This window comes from Perca flavescens, chromosome 1 (genome assembly GCF_004354835.1).
Source record: "Perca flavescens isolate YP-PL-M2 chromosome 1, PFLA_1.0, whole genome shotgun sequence".
NCBI lineage: Eukaryota > Metazoa > Chordata > Actinopteri > Perciformes > Percidae > Perca > Perca flavescens.
This window is the reverse complement of record NC_041331.1, coordinates 14,938,434-14,959,978: the sequence shown is the minus strand read 5'-3', so window position 1 is coordinate 14,959,978 and position 21,545 is coordinate 14,938,434. Positions and strand designations below refer to the sequence as shown.

Genomic DNA, 21,545 nt, shown 5'->3' with positions numbered 1-21,545 from the left:
GCAAATAGGCAAGAAGAAGTGCTCTTCCTGTTGTGTTTGCACCTGAAACAAACAGTGATGTCACTGTGTGCTGATAAAATTAAACCACTGGAGGTCCCCAGAAATTAGATTTCCAGGTAGAGTTAAGTTCCTATAAAAAACAAAAACAAAGAAGTACCTTTACTACTGCAGAAAATTGAAACCCTCAACCTAACATACCATAAAATTGCTTTTAAAGGTGCTGTAGGTAGGATTGCAAAGATCAAGGACTCAGCCAAAAAAAAATTAACATCAACAACTTCTCAGTCCATACCGCCTTTCTGCTAAAGCCCAAAACAGTCTCCTAAGCCCCTCCCCCCACAAGGGAGAATGAATGCGTGTGCATGAGCAGTGATTGACACGCAGTTAGACCCCCCCGGCCCTAATTGTTGCATCTGAACAGGGAGCTGTGGATTTTTGCAAATCGCACTACAGGCTGTAGGTGGTGCCAGAGGAGCCAGATTTTTGTTTAAATTTCCTGCTTCAGGTAGTTCTACTTGAACATAGGGTCAGTTTCAACAAATAAGTTAGTTCTATAAGTCTTACCTACTGCACCTTTAAGTAGCCTTCTGTACTTGAATACATGTATTTCATTATTATTTTCCACCACTGGTGTATGTGTGTGTGTTTTGATTTGAATATTTCAACAAAATTAAAGGGAAATCTGTATTCAGTAAAAGCTCAATTTGATATTCATTTACCAGTTTGATGTCTATTAGAGACATAGAGATGATGAAAAATTAAAGGAAATACCCAAATTTATGAGCGGAGAATCATAACAAATGCAGATGTTTCCATACACCACATGGCAGTGTCACTGAAAATTAAATGAAAATGACTAAAATGCTACACGAGATATTTCAAAGACAGACCACACACACACACACACACACACACACACACAGGCTTCCCAAAATATAATGGAAACTATGTTATGGCGTGTCATTGGGCATTTTTAAGTGGGTATATGGAAATCTTGGAGCTTTCTTAGTATATACCTGCGTATCACGTAGACTACACCACTGACTGAAACAATCTATTGCTGCTACAGAGTCACATCTGTATTTGTAATCGAGCACCTGCTGATACTTGTACCATCCCATCTCACCACAAGGCGTCAGTGCCTTCACACAGAAGCTTCACAGGTGTGGGCGTGAACAGCTACTGCGGTTGATTATGAAGATGAGCAGTATGAGGAGAACAGGGAAAGTTTTCAGTTCATGCAGTTTATTTTTAGCCTGAATTGAAGGTTTTCTTTATAGGAGCTCGTTGTCCTCAAACATTATCCTTAGATTTTATGTTTTGCCTTTGTTTGTCCGTTTTATTAATTCATTTAACACTCAGTGACCTCCGACTGCAGAGCTACATTTTCTTGGAGACATCACAGGGAATTAAAGTGCATCACTGTAAGGACAGAAAGGTCTCGGACCGCTGCATGATTCTTTTATTGACTGTTAATGAGAAAAAAGTAACAAGTTCGCTTCAGGCCAAAGCTCCTCTCTACCATGCGAGCCAAACTGAGCCTCCTGTGGCAAGCCCTGAATGTTTGTGTAACATCAGCACAACTACTAGCAGCTTCTCACATTACGCATTCATTGAGTCTTTGCTTCTGATGCAAACGCTGTGTTCTTTATTAAGAGATATAAATAACTTTGTTTTTGTTTACGTCAGATGAAGGTGGTCCAAAAGCTTCCAGCACAAATATTATCCAAAAACACAACAAATATAGAGACTGAATGTTCATACACGCAGTGGTGGAATGTAACTTGTACTTCATACAAGTATTTCTACTTTATACTTCGTACTCCACTACATTTATCTGACAGCTATTAGGACTTTGCAGATTCAGATTTTACTGACAAAACATAAAACGAGTTTACAAAATCTGACACACTGTTACTACCTAGCAGCATATAAAGCATTAAAATGCTTCGTGCATGTTACTGTATCAATAATAATAATAACAATAATAATAATAATCCAATAATGATATACAATTATGGAAGTATTCAGATACTGCAATATAAAAAGTACAGGTCCTTGATTGAAAATATAAGTTAAAGAACGGAAGTATTAGCATTCTGTACTTAAAGTATTAAAACTAAAAGTCTTTATAGTTCAGATAAATTGCTTCTGTGGTCGTTATACTATCATATATTATATTCATGGATTGTTGTTACTGATGCATTTATGTGCAAGCAGAACTTTACTGTTGTAGTTAATCGAGATGGAGCTAATTTGAACTGTTTTATGTGTGTAGTGTAATTTAATCTATTCAATTCAATTGTATTTATAGTATCAATTCATAACAATAGTTATCTCAAGACACTTTACAGATAGAGTAGGTCTAGACCACACTCTATAATTTACAAAGACCCAACAATTCCAGTAATTCGCCCAAGAGCAAGCATTCAGTGCGACAGTGGCGAGGAAAAACTCCCTCTCAGGAAAAAACATCGGACAGACCCAGGCTCTTGGTAGGCGTAGAGTATAACAGAGTATAATAGTGCATAAGATATATCACCCTCTGAAATGTAGAGTAGAGATGTAAAGAAGCATGAAATGGAAATACTCAAGAAAAGCAGAACCTCAGATTTGTACTAGTACAATAGTTAAGTAAATGTGATAAGATTTCAGATGCAAGTATAATAATGCCCACTCATGTCTTTTCTTGAAATTTCTACTTCATCAAAAAATACATTTCCTTCTTTACATTTGCCATTTTAAATCCTAATAATGAACGATGCTGTGCTGAGTTTGTGTTGGGATCTGTGGTGGCTGTGTGGTTACAGAGGGACAGATGTGCGATAGACTTCACTGAACCAGGCTGCTGTGCTGCAGCTGCTCAAAGTGTTGGTGCCTCCCTGGTGTTTTGGTTGATGAGGTGTCGTTTGTGTCTCCAAATGAGGGGCTGGTGTATGGCAGACGCCCCCATGATACATTATTAATAGGTATTAGACTCCAGGCGCTTTCCTTTTCTCTGCTGAATTTCAAACTTTGAAAGCATTTCCTATTTGCTCAATCTAGAAATCCCCACCGCCGCAGACTTGCTTGCTCACACTGTACTGTCATCTCTATATAATTTTTATTTATTTACTCTACCCCCTACTGCTGCTCTGTCTGTTCATTCTTCTCTTCCAGCACCATCGTCATCTCTGACTTTGGCTGGTGATTGCAATGTTGAAGACTTTCATTCTCTCTAGCCATACAAATCAAAATGTGCCAGCTGCTCATGAATGAGCAAAATACAGCAATTACCAGGTTTGGAAACTGAGGCAGGATATTTATTTTATTTTAGTCTAATGATAGTGTCTCTGTCTCTGACATTCATTTAGAAGAGAGGATGAGACTGAGCTGGATTTGATAACACTGTTATTGATAGCAAACAACAGCACAAATGAATTTGAGGTAGATCTGATTTAGAAAAGCTTCACAGCAGACTGCTCAGCTAGCTGCTAATGTAAGAGGGCAGAGTTTTACAGGAGTACTTAAATGTGCTTGTTCTTTTTCATACTGAGAGTTATAGATGAGATGTGTTCCTTAAATAAAAAAGCTACAGTCAACAGCTGGTTAGCTTAGCTTAGCACAAAGACTTCAAACAGGGAAAAACTGCTAACCAAGCTCTGCTCAAATGTTACAAAATCCACCTACCAGCATCTCTAAAGCTCACTAGTGGACACGTTATATTTTGTTTGTTTAATCCATAAAAAAACAAGGGTTAAAATCGACAATTCATGACAACCAGGACGTTACCACTCAGAGCCAAGAAATCCACTGGTGAGATATAATGTGTTAAATAGTGAGTGATTAGAGGTGCTGGTAGGTGGATTGAATTGTTAAATCTTTGGACAGAGCCTGGCTAGCTGTTTCCCCCTGCTTTCAGTTTTTTTGCTACACCAAGCGGGCAAAAAAAGAAGCTAATTATGTACACTCATATCTGTTTCATGGACAGATATTTAATGGTATATTCATTTTCTCATATGTAACTTACTCCCAGAAAGCAACAAGAAAATAACTTTTGCTTTAAGATGAAAACTTTGGAAGAATGTCACTCAACAAGATCACCAACCTCAAAAGCCTGCTGGGACGTTAATTGTCAAAATGCAGGTGTGTTGCTTCGGTTTTCTTTTCACTGGATGCTTTCACATCCCTTTTTCTCTTTTCCCACCTCGTCTGAGACAACACACAAACAAATTCAATAATGCAGGGTTCAACGGAGTGGTAATTTTATCAAGTAAGGGTAAATTTATGGAGATCATAAAGCCTGTGGCCTCCGGACGCCGGAGTACCAAGGATTCACCGTAATGTCATCACAGCCATCTCAAAGGCATCTGAATGGCAGCAGAAGAGCCCTGCACAGAGCCCATGAAGAGGCTGAACTTATGGGGTTTATGTGGAGCTAATTACAGGACTGGGAGACAGACTCGCTGTCAGGAGGGACGGTAATGTCATCAGCCTCGAGGAAAGAAGAGGAATGAGATGCGTGAGGCGAAGTGTGTGGCTGTGAGGGATAAATTGTGGCTGGATTGTATAAATGCCAGAAGATAATGAAAAATGCAAGCGGTTGGCAGGACATACAGTCCTTCTCAGGTGTCTTCGCTTCTCTCTGGATCCGAATATCCTAATTAGGATAAATTATTAATCAGGATTGTTTTTCTTCTGAGCAGTTTCAGAGAGACAACGTTCAGTATGAACACACTGTTTCTCTACTGTAGGCAGAGCTGCCAAACAATGGACATTATTTTAGGTAGAACACAACCTGAAATACACCAATATCTGGAAAGAATAATCAGAATAAATAGCTAACTGGTTAAAATCAACCTTCTCTTTAAAATTTAGAATTACCAATAAATGAAATTCTGGAGATAATGATCCCACTATTAAATAATATAGAAAGCTTTATCATTACACTTGAGAATACAAGATGTAATGTTATGGATGTAAAGCTGACAAACTAAATAATTAAACTGATGATTAATCAAATCAATAAGTTGGTCATACCACTAATTGTATTTACTTCAATAAAGCAGAGATTAAAAATACATAAATTAATTAACTAATATTCATGTGTTTGGTAATGTCTTTGTATTGTATGTTCCTTGATTTCATTGAAACATGAATTAATTATATATATATATATATATATATATATATATATATATATATATATATATATATATATATATATATAAAATAATGTAATGTAAAAACAATTTGAAAAGGTATTAAGTGCACTTTTGGGTGAAAGGTTGATGCTTTACACACATCTTCAACATGGCAGCAGAGAAGATCTATGCAATCACCAGTTTCGCGATTATTGTCACCAATTCAGTTCATTCATATTAGCATAGGAATTCTTGAGTTATGGTCAAAATTGCATTTTGTGAGAGGACAGTGACCTTAGTGTGGCTCACCGGATGTACAGTGCTGGGATAAAGCCTGACAGCCGGCACATTGTCGCTCCCCTTCTGCTAACTAATTTGTAAGGGTACCGTCCGCATCCGGGGCTTAGCGCCACCCAGGACGGTTTTGATTTAAAGCAATACAAACAACCCAGAGTGTCTCCCCCCATCAATTAATCTGATGTGTATTTTCTCTTTTAATCTATTAATTGTTTAATCTATAAAATAGTGAAAAATGTCAGTTATAGATCTGTAGGGAGATCTTTATATACGTTTTTCACGGCGGACATGTTGACATGTCATAGTAGGAAAAGCACAGCTGTAAGAATTAATGATGGCTGCATTCCACTTAGGAGAGGCCCTGGTATTGTGCATGCTGACTCACTGAAATAGCTTACTGGGACACTTGATGGAATTGAGCAATCGTTAAGAAAAAGGTCCATGAAAACGTCACAGAGGAAGTGATTTGACCAGAAGTTTAAGAAAAATGCTTTAATTTTTTACACCTTTAAAAAGCACATTTTTAAAGCACAAAGATTTACTCTGTATATAAACACCTCTCTTCATTGGACTAAAAAAATGGTAGCATTTGCACATTGTGCTTGAATTGCAAAGTCTGTAGATCCGCTCTGGGTCTCCTGTGGTGCTCACGACCCCAGTAAACATGTTATTGCATAAATCACATTTGACCTCAGCGGTCATTTGTTAAAGTCTTTAACGGATCGTGGAAAGACTGAAAAAATAAACACTAAAATGAGGAAAAAGAAGCTCTCATACCGGTTACACAGTGAACAATGATAGCAGCTTTCTTAATGAAGGCGTTGCACATTGTCCTGAAAAGAAAAAACAAAGCAATCTGAAAGAAATGCAACAAAAAATGTGACAATAAACGGCAGTTGTGCTTTTGTCTATCTAGCAAAACATCTTACTCCTCTGTAAATTATTCCAATAAACAATGAATGATGCAAACACACACTCACAAGAAAAACAGCAGCTACAGGCTCCTTTCCCTTTAACAGTAGCCGACTCAATCCTAATCTCTAGTTGCACACACCCTTACGATAAGCAAGTTTTACACATCTTATTTTTGCTATAATCTATTCAACCTACATTTGAAAAACTAGCATTTCTCTAAAGGCAGTGTCTCTCTGTGACATCTCCAAGGAGACTTAACATCATTAAATGCTGAATGGAAATCGGTTTGCACAAAAATAGACAATTCATATATACTTGAATCAATGACTTTGGTATAAACAAAATAAAGACAGTTATTAAACTTCCATTCCTGAATGTTCGTTTTAAACTAAATATTTCAACCTGTCCTGTCAAAATGGCAAAGAATGGAAGAAGGGTTCATGGGAGAAAGATACCACCAGGAAATCAAGCGTACAAAAAAAATTGGCATTATCAAAACATGCACTCATACCGCTTCTCTGGGATAATATTTTATCTTTTTAACTTTAAAAACAGAACTTCAATATAATTAATTTCATCTACATTACAACCTCTACAAAAAAACTAAGATTTTGGGAATAAAATCATAAGTAAAAAAGAAAGAGAAAAATTCATATTTCAAGAATAAAGTCATAATTTTACAAGACTAAAGTCATATTACGATAAAGTGCTTCAAGAACAATATGCTGTATTTTATGATTAAACGGGATGGATTGTATTACAGTACATATGCATTTTATATATATATATATATATATATATATATATATATATATATATATATATATATATAGTATTGTATTGAACAGTTACCATTCTTCCTTGTTTTTCCTCTTAATATTGTGACTTTATTCTTGAATATTACAACTTTTACAACTCAGATTATTTTCTTCCTAACAGTGGCCTTAACACTCCGTCATAAATCCTTCTTTAGTTCTGAATGCACAAAGTTGAGTTACAGATGAAGCAGTGAGGTGAGGTAGATGCACCCGGAGGAATTAATGATGAGTTTAAACGAAAGAATGACTTGTCTTGTATCCAACGTTGCATCGGAAATAATCAATGCTTCTTTGATTTTGTCTTATTAGCTCGCACTAAGACAACTTCAAGGCAGGGAAATTGTTTTTCCATCTCAAAGTTTACAAAATGACCAAGAAAATTTAGCATCAACACCTTGACGAGAACAAACGTGCATGATTCTCCTCCATTAATAATCTTTAAGGTAGATCAATGAAAGCCTCATTGATGCTGAGGCCTCCACTTTGTTTTGTTGCGAGTGCTGCTGACTCATCCCTGACTAGCGACTGCACTCTGTGTGCAGGCTCTCCAGCCTATTAGCTGGGTGAATTGTTAGTGCAAAGAGAGCCTACTGGGACAGACGGCCTCTTTATGCTCGTCAAGAATTGACCTCCACCATCAGTACTCCCGGCATTGTCTATTTAAATGTTATAAACTGACGGGTTAGCGAGATGCAGCTGTGCTTCTCCTGCCCACGTCTTTCTCCCCGAATACACAACGAATACATCTACCACCACCTACTTGTTTCGTGCAATTATTATCTGGAAGTACATACCAATTACAGAGGAAGAGCTTTTCAGATGAGTTTCCAAAAAAGGTCATCAGCGGGGCATCTAAATGAATGAAATGAAATGTAACTAATGGTGCGGATGTTCAAACCAAGGAAAATGAAAGGCATGTAAAGATTTTAATGTTAAACAATGACAGGCCAAGGGATTATTTCCTGCGTTTATTTCTTATGGGGTTATGGGAGCTTAAAAATGACACTGCTGGGCCTTTATTTAGACCGATCTGCATGACGATTTTATGACGATCTTATTTATGAGGGACATTAATCAAAATGTAAACGTGCCACAGAAAGCCCAGATTGACTCATTTACATCTGTAGGCAAAATAGTTACCTGCAAATATCTGAAGAAATGATTGACAATATTATCAGAGACGGCTCATATTGGCAGTATGGTCTGCACACTGGGAATTAGGGCTGCACAATATACTGTTTTTTTTATCGTCATCGCAATATCAACTGGTGCAATAAACACACCGCGAAAGGCTGCGACATATCACGGAAGACACTCAAGAGATTTTCTGCGTTAGTAGAATGAAAATATCATTGGATTGCACGACTTTAAAACCTGTCAATTCTTTTATATTCAATTCAGTGTTGAATTTGTTCAATAAAAGAATGATTTCCTTTCATTTGTTTTAAATTCAACAATAAATTTGTGATATTTTAGCAGAATACTGAAAGCAGCAGAAAGGCAGAACTGAGTACACTTTGATATCTGTTTATGTATCGCAAGTAATACCGTTTTCACGCTATTCAACAAACTGTCGCATAGCGCATATTTTCTTCATATCCTGCAGCCCTACTGGGAATCCACTTTAAAACAACACATCCATGAGGAAGTTAAATATATCTGTCTCACTAAATCAAAATCCCAACTGTTTTCTAGATTTTACCAAAATAAAACAAAGCAAATAAGAAGAACAGAGCAACAGAGCAACAGTGACAGTGACGCAGAACTAACTAGCTGTGTTTTGCAGCGGCATATGAATTATTAAGAACCTTTAGTGGGGTTAGAATGATAGCACACAGTTTGTCATCTTAAAACATCTCATAAAAAGGTAACAACAGCATTTCAGTGGCTTCAGCACTGACAGCTAATTAGGATAAATTATTATTTATCTAAGGGAATGTACCATGTTGTGGCAGTCTTGCTACCTGCAGTATTCCATGTGTCACCTGAAACACAACAGTCACATAACTAAAGATGCAGTCATACAGTCAGCTCTGACCAGATGTGGCTACACAACAGCTCAGCCAAACACAGTGGAATTGTGGGTAGGAACCAAGGAGACCTAAATGGTAGCGGAGTGGTTTAACCATCTGAAATTAAATGTGTTTATTCCTCAGAGCTGATTTCAAGCAGCTTGAGAGACACCTAATCCATGACTTAATATTTATATTAAAAGGAAAAAATATTTAAAGGAGTTAAGCCAATTAAAGACATAACCACACCAAAATGATTTGCAACTATTCGTCTGTGTTTTAAGGGAAAGAGATTCAGAAAAGAAATGGAAGCTGCAAGTTTGGAAGCATAAAGTATTTGACTCTTCAGCGTTTCGGATAGCAAAATAATTTATCTCAACTAACAGCTTTGACATGGTGTTCTTACTTAGGGTTGTGGGATTAAAAAAACTTTGCAGTGGAGGAAATGAATCCAAAATGTTTAACTAGTTCATATTAATAGGATAACTTGTTATGGAAACATTCTCCTCCAAATAATTTATAATATATTCTGTTCTGGTTTTCTTTGTTTCAATAAACCTCGCCTACTGGGATGAAATGGTAAACAAAAATACAACTGGAGAAGAGACTTCTGATGGATGTATCAAAGAATGTCGGAAATATGATTCAGCTTAAACAATTCAAGGAACTTCATCTTTCTCTAACGCCATATATCGTTACTTTAAAACACTCGCGCGCACGCACACACGCCGAAACTAGGTCTGTGCATAATTACAAACACTAGCTCAAAGAAACAAACAGGAGGGGAAAGCTACAGTCAGCGCTGCAGAAAATATAGAACCTGCAACAGAGCACACAAGAAACTTCTAGTGTTGAGAGCTGCAGCTGAATAAACTCATGCTTTAGAACACACACACACACACACACACACACACACACACACACACACACACACACACACACACACACACACACACACACACACACACACACACACACACACACACACACACACACACACACACACACACACACACACACTTTTCAGTTGTCATCATCTCAGCTCTATACTATATGTGGGTTACAGTTTGTCTAGTTGTGCTTGGCACGAATCCCTTTTAAGTAGTTTTTCCAGCGCTTGACCACATCCTTAAAGATGGGAGCATTGTCTATGGATGCCAGCAGCTGCAGCTGGTTAATGTGCGTGGTGTGATAGTCCCAGCGTGCCAGGTTGGGTGCTGTGGCCACCATGAAGTGACGCAGGTCGTAGATGCTCCCAGAGCCCGTGTCAAAGAGCGGCAGCATGGCCTTCAGCGACTCCATGCCGCGGCTGAACAGCTGCCCGGCCTCCCTGCCAAGCTTCTCCCCGGCTGTCTCAGTCAAGTCGTAGAGTCCCAGCAGGGAGTAGATGAAGCCGTTGAGGACAAAGGAGCTGGGTGTGGTGGGGTATTCTTCATACCAGTCGTATTTGTTCATGAACACAGCTTTGACCCCGTGCTGCGCTGAAGGCACCTTGTAGGGTCCTGTTGCCTTCAGCGCAGCGTCAAGGTACGCCTGGTCCTTGGTGAGGAGGTAGGCTCTCACCAGGGTGGACATGGCCTGGCCCTGAGCCATGGCTGAGTACCAGCCGGGCTCCAGAGGCCGGAAGCCTTCCCCCAGTTTACGGGTGACCATGATGGGCCAGCCACCTCGCTCGTCCTGGTTGCGCATCAGCCAGTCGCTGGCGGCGAAGAAGGCGGCCATGTGGGCAGTGGTGGAGATAGTAACATTGTCAACAAAGCCACGCCCATGTAGGATTAATCGCACCACCCGTCTTGGCATGATCTGAGAAGGACAACAGACGCAGAGACAGACAAAATTATATTATGGCTGGAATTAGGATTTGGCATACTTTTTTTCTTCTTAACATTGTTTGTCTTTTCTACATGGAATTATTTAGTCTCAAAGTGAGATATACAAGTTCAATTTTACAAAAATCTACATACATTATTTTTCTTTTTTTCTAAAGATAATGTTTTTGGGGCATTTGTATGCCTTTATTTCAACAGGACACATAAAGACATGAAAGGGGAGAGAGAGGGGGGAATGACATGCAGCAAAGGGCCGCAGGTCGGAGTCAAACCCGGGGCTGCTGCGTCGAGGAGTAAACCTCTATATACAGTACAGGCCAAAAGTTTGGACACACCTTCTCATTCAATGTGTTTCTTTATTTTCATGACTATTTACATTGTAGATTCTCACTGAAGGCATCAAAACTATGAATGAACACATATGGAATCATGTACTTAACAAAAAAGTGTGAAATAACTGAAAACATTTGAAAAATTATATTTTAGATTCTTCAAAGTAGCCACCCTTTGCTTTTTTTTGATAACTCTGCAAACCCTTGGTGTTCTCTCAATGAGCTTCATGAGGTAGTCACCTGAAATGGTTTATTTCACAGTTTTTTGTTAAGTACATAATTCCATATGTGTTCATTCATAGTTTTGATGCCTTCAGTGAGAATCTACAATGTAAATAGTCATGAAAATAAAAGGAAACGCATTTGAATGAGAAGGTGTGTCCAAACCTTTGGCCTGTACTGTATGTGCGCCTGCTCTACGAACTGAACTAACCCGGCCGCAGCTACATACATTTTACAAAAATTAAAACTGTGCTGGAATTTTTATCGTGCTTTTAGTTTTGTGGATACCACCAACTGAAATGCAGCTTTAAGATGGGAAAATTATGATTAACTATGTACAGTCTAGGTTAGGGCTGCAAGCAACGATTATTCTGAAACCCCAACATATTCAGCAAATCTTCACATGTCTTATTTTTGCTTGAAAAATTACTTTAACAATAAGGGAATTATCAACATAGTTGGTTAATCAACTAACTGTTGCAGCTCTAGCCCAGTTACATAGTTATTAGAACACAGGCGTTTTATCAAGAGGTACTTTCAGCACCAAGTGTTGGACATAAACCAACCTTCGTGGCCTTCACAGCTTTGGTGTTGGACAGCCCGACACCCTTCCTGAGGTCGGTGAGCAGGTCCCGGGTCAGAGTGCTCCAGGTGCTTCGTGGCCCGACACCATATGTGATTTCATGGTCTTTGAAGGCGATAAGCTGCGTGCTGGTCACGTAGTGGATGGTAAATGGCGGGCCCTTCTCCGTTGTTTCCAGGATCACAGACACGCTGCCATTGGAGGCAAACTTGATGTCCAAGCTGAGGATGAAGTCTTTGGAGTTACCCAGCTGGAGGGACACGCCTTCCGAGGACTCTGTGGTGGCGGGATGAGAAGAGGGCGAATGTTGTAAATGTGTATAATGAATCCAAAATTGAAGTAAAAAAACAAGTTTCATAGTGTTTCTTCAAGTGCATCCGGTCTGAAAAAACATGACTAACCTCATTTGACAAACTTCTGATGATTACTGGATGACACAGTGGACTATTTTTAACAGACTGACTGGAAGACTGTTACAAGTGCGTCTGTCTCCTTTGAGGTCTTTTTCCTCATGTTCCCAAGATTCACTTTGTAGTCACATCCTCAAATGATCAATAACAGTCATAACTTCTGCGGTCAAAACCTTAGGGTCTTGTATCGTTATTACCTGTGTGAAGTGCCTAGCTCTGTGTGTGTATGTCCAACGCACAAAATTATCATGGGATGTACAGTACAGATCTGTCACTGCACACAGAGCCTAATTAGGAGGAAGACAGAAGGGAGGGAATAGAGGGAGGAGAAAAACAGAGTAGCAGGAAAGAGTGAAAGAGGAAGTTGATGTACTGCATTTTTCCCTTTGCATCTCCACATCTCTTCCCAACAAAGCTCAAAGTTAGAAACCCAGATGCTATTCAGTTTCCACACAGCCACAGCTCCTCTTACATTATATCAAATCAGTGCCAGGCACATTAGATGCTGTTCTGAATTCATTTCAACCCCCTAAAAACACTGGCAGCTTCTAAAACGATCTCTCCTTTAGCCATGTAACTCGGTCTGCACAAAACACCCTCAAGAAACCTTTTCTAATCAAGGCTTCCGAAAGGATGAAAAGAACTTTAAGTGTCAAGAAAAAGCATGATGGGCCGCATCAAGTGCCCTTAAAACCAACCCGAGACTGGAGAGAGTGAAAATGAGCCAATAGTGAGAAGACAATTGAGAATCAGATCTCACATGACATGAGCTGAGAAAGCAGAAGCAGTCGAGGCCGCCTGAGACACAAAGCCTGTTGATCAGGAAGGAGAATGGAGGAGAGAGCCAGTCTGGCAGGGGCCTCTGGATGACTACGGCTCTTTAATGCACTCATAAATCCATTACTTAAGGCAATGCAGAGAGTAAGTGGATTTGTACTCTGGCCCTGTGATTACTCTGGCATCAATAAAGGATGGGAAGGGAATATAGACGAGATTCCACCTCCTCTGCTCTGCTTGCTCTCTGGCTATTTAGCAATAAGGCAGGAGACAGAGATGACATGGAGCTACAAATATGTCAGCGTCAAAAACAATGCATGTATACATGAATGAGCATGACAAACGCTTGAAAACACATGCTCAGTACGTGTTGTGAGGATACAAAGAATCCAAGCGACAACAGTCAATGCATGTTGATTATTCATCCACATGCAGTGCTTATGAAAAGTATTCACACCTTGGGATGTTCTCATGTTTTAGGGCTGCAAATAACTATTTTCATCATCAATTAACAGTCCAAAACTTAAATATGTTCAATTTACTAAAAAAATAGATCACATCCCCACATTTGACAAGCTGAAACCATCGGATTAGATTTTTTGAAAAATTACGAAACCATTAACATATTCAAATTAGTTGCCAGTTAATTTTTTCCTGCCGATTGCCATATCGATGGATTGTTTCAAATATACATGTTTATCTTACAATGTTGAATGAAAGAAGATTTTACATTTTTGACACTGATGAACATAAAAAAGCCCCTTTAAAGTTATCTAAATTAATAGCAAATGTAAAATATAAAAGATTTAGCACATTTGGCAGCATTTACAGCCTCAAGTCTGTGTGTTTAGAATTTTCCCCATTCTTCTTTGCAAAACTGCTCGAGCTCCATCAGGTTGCATGGAGACCATGAGTGAAGTCCAGCTACAAATAATCGATTGAATTGAGATCTGGACTCGGACACTGACTTGGCCAATAGAGGTCTGTTTTCACTTTGACATAAAAGTTATATTCCTGAAGATTTAGCATTATCTACTGCTGCTGCTTCACATACAGTGGCTGGCATAAGTTTACATACCCATGCTAAAGTTGACTAAAAAGAGGAATAAAAAAAACATCTTTTGGAAATTTATCTTAATGCCTTAATTAATAAAAAAAAAAATCCAACCTTTGACAACACCAATTTTCTTTGTGAATGAATAATGTATCGCAAATAAATAAATGTTCTTCCTTAAAATACAGGGGGCATAAGTATACAGTACACACCCCTATGTTAAATTCCCATAGAGGCAGGCAGATTTTTATTTTTAAAAGCCAGTCATTTCATGGATCCAGGATACTAGTCATCCTCATAAAGTTCCCTTGGCCTTTGGAATTAAAATAGCCCCACATCATCACATACCCTTCACCATACCTAGAGATTGGCATGGGGTACTTTTCATAAGATCATCTCTCAATGCAAATCAAACCAGATATTAGGCTAAATTAAATAAAACCATGCCAATCTCTAGGTATGGTGAAGGGTATGTGATGATGTGGGGCTATTTTAATTCCAAAGGCCAAGGAAACTTTATCGGTATGCATAGTATCCTGGATCCATGAAATAACTGGCCTTTAAAAATAAAAATCTGCCTGTCTCTGTGGGAATTTAACATAGGAGTGTGTATACTTATGCCCCCTGTATATTAAGGAAGAACATTTATTTATTTTTGATACATTATTCATTCACAAAGAAAATTGGGGTCCTTAAAGGCTGGATTTTTTTTAATTAATTAACATCAATCATTAACATCAATTTCCAAGTTTTTTTATTCCTCTTTTTAGTCAACTTTAGCATGGGTGCGTAAGGTTATGCAAGCCACTGTACGTGGTGGCTTTTATTGTGAAGCATTCACAGAAAATGCAATATTTGTCACCGGGATTAGCGGCGTCCACAGTCATTCATCAAAAAATGCGTCTACAGAACAAGACTACTGTCATTTTTGACATTCTGTAATTTTTATTTTTTCAATGGAGTAGTGGAACAGCTGCAATTATTACTCACTGACAGCTTCCTTAAAGGTCCCATGATATTGTGCTCTTTGGATGCTTTTATATAGACCTTAGTGGTCCCCTAATACTGTATCTGAAGTCTCTTTCCGGAAATTCAGCCTTGGTGCAGAATTACAGCCACTAGAGCCAGTCCCAAAATGAGCTTTCCTTAGTATGTGCCATTTCTGTGTCTGCAGCTATTGAGGAGGAGAGAGGGGGGGCAAGGTGGAGGGTGGGGGTGTGGCCTTGACCAACTGCCACTTTGCTCGTTTGAAAGCCATGATGTCTCTCTCTCATGGGTGGGCCAAATTCCCTGGGCGGGAAAAGCACATAAGGAGCAAGATTCCAGATTGGCCCATCTGAGCTTTCATTTTCTCAAAGGGCTCAGTTTACACCTATCATCATTTCTAGCCACTGGGGGACCATAGGCAGGCTCGGAATGCATATTAATGTTAAAAAACCCCAAAAGTGAAATTGTCATGCCATGGGACCTTTAAAACAACGCAAATAAGTTTGGTTAAAAAAATAAAATAATACACCAGCAGTTGCTCTTCGGTTTGTCACAAAGGAGCTGCTCAAGGAGTGTTTCTGTTACCATGGTAACAACAGGTTTCGTCAAACCAACATGGACTGGAATCTTAACAATTCCGACTTTAAAAGGTCAAAATAAGACACTTTAACTCCACTTAGATTCCATGTTGTGAGACAATGAAACAAAAACATTCAAGGTGGCTGGTGACAGCTGTCACTCCACTTTATCTCCGTACACAGATCACCTTGCTAATTCTGACGGGTGTGTACAAACTGCATTTCTGAACGATCAAACGACCACCAGGGGATTCGGAAAATAAAGGTGCTTAGTGGCGGAGAGTGTTCGTGCAGGAATTTGCCGTTGATGGATGGTAGATGGTAGGTTATTATCAGGGGACAGACAATTGATCCACTTGTCAGAGGATTTGAGAGGTTGTTCAACACTAGTGCCCTAGATACAGTAAGGAGGGAAAAAAGACCAAAACAGAGCAAAGGAGGAGGAGGAAGTGGAGGGAGGCAGAGACAGAAAGAGAAACTGACAGCAGAGGAGGACAAACAGGAAAAGTTTGAATGACAATATGGCATTAAAATGGACAGAGCATAAATTGATTGCAATGTTTTGGAAGCACAAAAAGGGCTGAGGGCTAATAATTGGGTGGAAATGAGTGAAAAGAGGTGGAAAACTGACTGAAATCTGAGGGTATAGACGAGGAAGATTAATGGAGAATGAAGACTGCAGAGGGAGGGCTGAGAAGTGATGATGAAAACACGATGTCGAGGAAAGAGAGCTGCTGATGGCGAGTCGATGCTGTAAGGCACAGTGAGCGAAGAGCAAAGAGAGAAAGAAAAGTATAGAGCGGTGAAATGAAAAGAAATTGTTGATGAGAGGTTGAAAGCACAAGAATTAGGAGAAGGGGGGAATTACAGGAGAGGCAGCAGCTCAACAAAAGGACAGAGAGAGAGAAAGAGAGAGAGAGAGAGAGAGAGTGTGTGAGAGAGAGAGAGAGAGAGAGAGTGTGGAAATATCAGCAGGAGATTAAAAGAGAATAAAGACAGCTCACAGTCAGCACAAATAAAAAAATATTGGCTAACACTTGAAGGTATCTACATAAGAGTGACATGACATTGTCATGAACACATGAACCCTAACTCTAACCATAACTTGTCATGACAAAAACTGAATGACGCTTACTAAAAGAAGGGTTATGTCATAAACGTTTCTGACTTGTTTATAAGGTTTATGACACGTTCATGACAGTGTCATGTCACTCTTATGTAGATACCTTCAAGTAAAGTGTAACCCAACTATTGAATATTCTGACTTCTCCCAAATCCAAAAATAACTGCCAACCATCTTGTGGCCTTGGTGTTCATTTAACAGCTTTTAAACTAGGCCAGATTTCCAATCTCTATTACAATAAAAACAGTCAGTTATTCATGGTTTAGATTTTTAGACCACTCAGAGATATTCACAATAAAAAAACAAAATCTCAACATCGGACTGAACAATTTAAGGAAAATATCTGACAGCAATTTTTCTGACCAATATTGTCCTTTCAATTGAAACATTTATTTAAACTAAGCTACAAGTCTGTAATGGTGGTCTACATAGTATTAAATAGATCGCAAGCATTATCAAACACTTATTGTTTCTACATTAATAGAAAATACTGCTGTTTCTTGTTGTTGAGGTCCTCGGGGAGGTCCCTTTTTTCTAACAGAAAAAAAAGCTTTCTATAGAAAAAATTAGCAATTTACCACACATACTAAGATTTTTATCAAAGATAATTATAAGATATTTAAAGGTAATAGGTAATATATAGTTATAGTTTAACTAGGAGATTCCAACAAATTGGTTTACCAGCTGTAATTTAGCGTTTCACGCGACAACTGCCTGAAGGCTGAAATTTAAGTGAGGCGATCACCCAGATTGTTAATGTAGAAAAAAAACTCATCACTCTGTTGCTCTTTTAAGTACAGCAAAATGACACAGCCTGCTCCTTATTATGTCATCCAAAATGACACACAGTGGGACTACTTCTTCCACAAAACGATATCGATACCAGCATGCAGAGAGTGAGCACACAGTATTAACCAGAAAGCAGCCAATACTTATTGGTTGTTGTTTCACACAAGGCCTGCACGATTCGGGGAAAAATATGAATCACGATTTTTTAACTTACAATTGATATCACGATTCTCTGCCACGATTTTTTTCTCACAAAGTGTAATGTTTATTGCACACATGAACCATGAAAAAAACAAACAAATTGGCAGTACCAAACAGATTTGTTTTGGCACCTATAGCACATTGCTCATCACAACAAGCCTGTAAACATAAATAAAAGACTGCATTCTTTTTACCATTATACAACACATCATATTTCACCCCATATTCAGAGCAGATATTCAGTAGCAACTGAAAACCAGCACTGCTGGAAGAGAAAATGGCCAAATCATCTGCATACATGAGATGATTTACCAAAGTGTTACCAATCATACAGCCTGTTTTACATCTTGTCAATTGGTTGGATAACTCATCCATGTACACGTTAAAGAGTGCTGGTGAGAGTAGCCCCCCTTGACGTACCCCATTACTTACCCCAAAGGAGGCAGAGACTGTATTAAATACAATACAATTCTCTTTGGAGCATAATGAGAAGGACAATAGGAGTGAAGAGGGAGACAGTTTTGTCTTCCTATTTTCCCCCATTAGAGATCAATTTTTAGATACATAAGGGAGAAGGCTGCACACAATAAACAACTATATAGTCTGAGCATCCTCAGTACTTTGATACAAAGCAAGTGAGGTGGATTCAATAAGAGTCCTTGGACAGTGCCATCCTTCAGTCAGTTTTATTACAATGGACCTATAAACTATGCACTGACAGAGAATTAAACAGATACATTTTAATTTATAAGGTTTCTTACTGCAATGTTCAAATCTTACCAATTCCCGCTAAAAACAAAATGTTTTAAATGCCTGACACATCATAGACCTTCATATCTTATAAACTCTTCTAATGTATTCTAAACTGAAAATGGGTTGATTAAACCATGTAAATGGTTTGTTTAATATTACATTCTGGTAATATTATTAACATTACAGATACGTCACTTCTGTTAATGTTAAAGCTAATGAAATCTGACTGATGCCCACCAAATGACACTGCTGAGTGCTCTCTCCACTGTAGCAGAGTGAGCTAACATTAGCTTCACACACTGACAGCACAAACAACTCTGAATCCTGGAAATCCTGACCCAGGGCTATAAGGTTAGAGTGCCTAAAATATAAGTATGATTTATATAATATGCTTGAATTAATAATCTGGTGATATTCTATATATTTTTTTGTCAAGAAATACCATGAAAAGACCAACACTGAACCTGATTCTACACTATGTAGCCAAATCTTGATCTAGCTTGCCATAGACCTCCACTCCAACGAAAACCACATCAATGTTGCACTGGGTGACATGCATATTCGTGACAATGAACATGTTATTGGTTTTAGACTCAATCTAACATATGCTGTCCTGCTGCTGTGTGAGAAACAAATGCACCGTTTACTCGGTTTGCTAAAAATTGCATTTCCCAGCTGTTTTAAGAAATTATTTAGCCTTTTTGTAAAGTAAATATTTGTGCCCTGTTCTTAAAGACTTCACATCACATCATACATTGTGTTTCTGAACAGCAAAAAGGCAATAGTTACTTTAACTACCTTTCACTAAACTAACAGCCTTTTTTCTGCCCTTTGACCAACAAACTGAATTAAGGTTAATTGGCTCCAGCTGATAAAATGTGGACAGTTATCATTTCAACCACTAATATTCATGTTCTGTTAAAAATAAAAAATAAAAAAATTAAAAATAATTTTTAGTAAATGGGTTTCTGTCTGTAGCATCAGCGGGAAGTTTCACAATGTATTTGGACAACATAAATGTGACAATGTCTGACTCAGTGAAGAAAATACGATATGTGTGATGCTGCATCTGCTGGTTCTTTAATCATCATACATTTTCAGGAATCGGTCATTATGTGGTGGGTCCACTGTCAACTAACACAGTGTGCCAGTATTCTCGCGCTGTGGCGGTGACTCACCGCAGACTATCATCCTGTCCTGAGGATGTAGTTGCATATCGAGCCTCCAACAGCAACAGCTAACAGGAGATAAGCTCCTTGCCCGGAGGCCATCTGGGCTCATGGAAAGCTTACATACCCGGAGCACTGAACTGACGCACGGAGGTAGCTCTGGTCTTGTCGAGGACACGGCTGAGGACGCAACCTTTCGGCACACTCCAAGGCGCTGTGCTGGCCCGGCTGTCTCGGTCCTCGGCTGTATCGTAGACCTCCACGTGGGGAGGGCGCTCCGTCAGGTTTTTGCTGTAGTGGCTTAAGCCATACTGAGCAATCTGGATGGCGTAGAAGTAGCCCTGAGGGCCCCACTGAGTAGACAGAGGCACGCCTGGGTGGAAAAGAGGGATGTAAAAAAAAGAGGATAAGGACAATGGTTATAAGTGAATACAGACAATGACCTCCTTATAGGCAAGAGCCCATAGACAAAGCTTCTGTGGTTGGTTGTCTTTTTATGGTTGTTACTTTTATAGTGTCTTGAAATTTGTGTATCTTGTTTTAAGCTCTTTGTAGTCTATTTCAAGCAAAACTTTTTTTTTTTTTTTTTAAGATGGCAGTGGTCATAACAGCTTATTGTTTTTGCAATGTCACATTGAGTTCATAACTACAGTCATATCAACAAGAATTGCCACCTTGCTGTTGTATGCCTCCACCAACCAGTCAAGCGGCAGTTTATAAACATGTCTGTCCAGACTCATAATATATGTAATGAATACTTTGAAGCTATTTAATAAATTTGGTGAAAGGTGGATGCTTCATACACACCTTCAACTGGCAGCACAGAAGATCTGTGTAATCACCACAGTTTCACGACTAGTGTCACCAATTCAGTGTCTGACCAAATTGCAATTGCAAGACATTTCTTCCAAGGGGGCCTGAGATATAACGTTCACAAGAATGGGACACACTGACATACCGACAACCTGAAAACATAATGCCTCTGGCCATGGCTGTCGTTAGCGCAGAGGCATAATAAAACTGGTCTTAAATGAATTTTTTATATTAAAAGATACACATTTTAGGACTTTCCAGTAATTGCATGAGACCGACTATGGCAATTACACAGAATCAAATCTGGTTCTATTTTATAAACACAAACAGAAGACAAAAAAGAAGCAGAAAAAGATAAAAACAAAACAAAAAAACACCACCAGCTATGGTAAATGATTGCACAGCCTGGTTAAATTCAAGCTAATCTACTGCATTTCACCAGAGGCAAGCTTCCCTGTTCACGCAGCCAGAAATAGCTCATGCAGGAGAATCACTCCGATTAACAGATAGCTCACTTAAAGACCTTGTGACAGAGAGAGTACATGTGCAACCCAAAACTCATCCTTCTGAGAAGAAGACCATAATATACTCATGTTAGGGCTGGGTGATAACGTGCCTCCTTTCAAACTAATCACCACTGCATACAAAGTTACAGTATGTAATTGCCATTCGTGCCGTCTCCCCGATAGGAAGCATCTTGCACAAAAGACTAATTTTATTATTTGCTGTTCTGTAGTGTATGGGTTCAGACAGTGAATGA

At 38.9% G+C, this 21,545-nt stretch overlaps 1 protein-coding gene across 2 annotated transcripts in view; it reads right to left on the bottom strand.

The window, feature by feature from the left end:
- Nucleotides 1-10,160: 10,160 nt before the first annotated feature.
- glceb (glucuronic acid epimerase b) overlaps nucleotides 10,161-21,545 on the bottom strand; it is a 56,689-nt gene continuing 45,304 nt past the window's right edge. For both annotated transcript variants that reach the window (XM_028579511.1, XM_028579504.1), the window contains 3 exons: nucleotides 20,100-20,345; nucleotides 12,115-12,407; nucleotides 10,161-10,968 (listed from right to left, as the gene is read on the bottom strand). In XM_028579511.1, coding sequence (XP_028435312.1) covers nucleotides 10,237-10,968; nucleotides 12,115-12,407; nucleotides 20,100-20,345 — 1,271 coding nt within the window. In that variant the 3' untranslated portion in view covers nucleotides 10,161-10,236. The remainder of the gene's footprint in view (nucleotides 10,969-12,114; nucleotides 12,408-20,099; nucleotides 20,346-21,545) is intronic.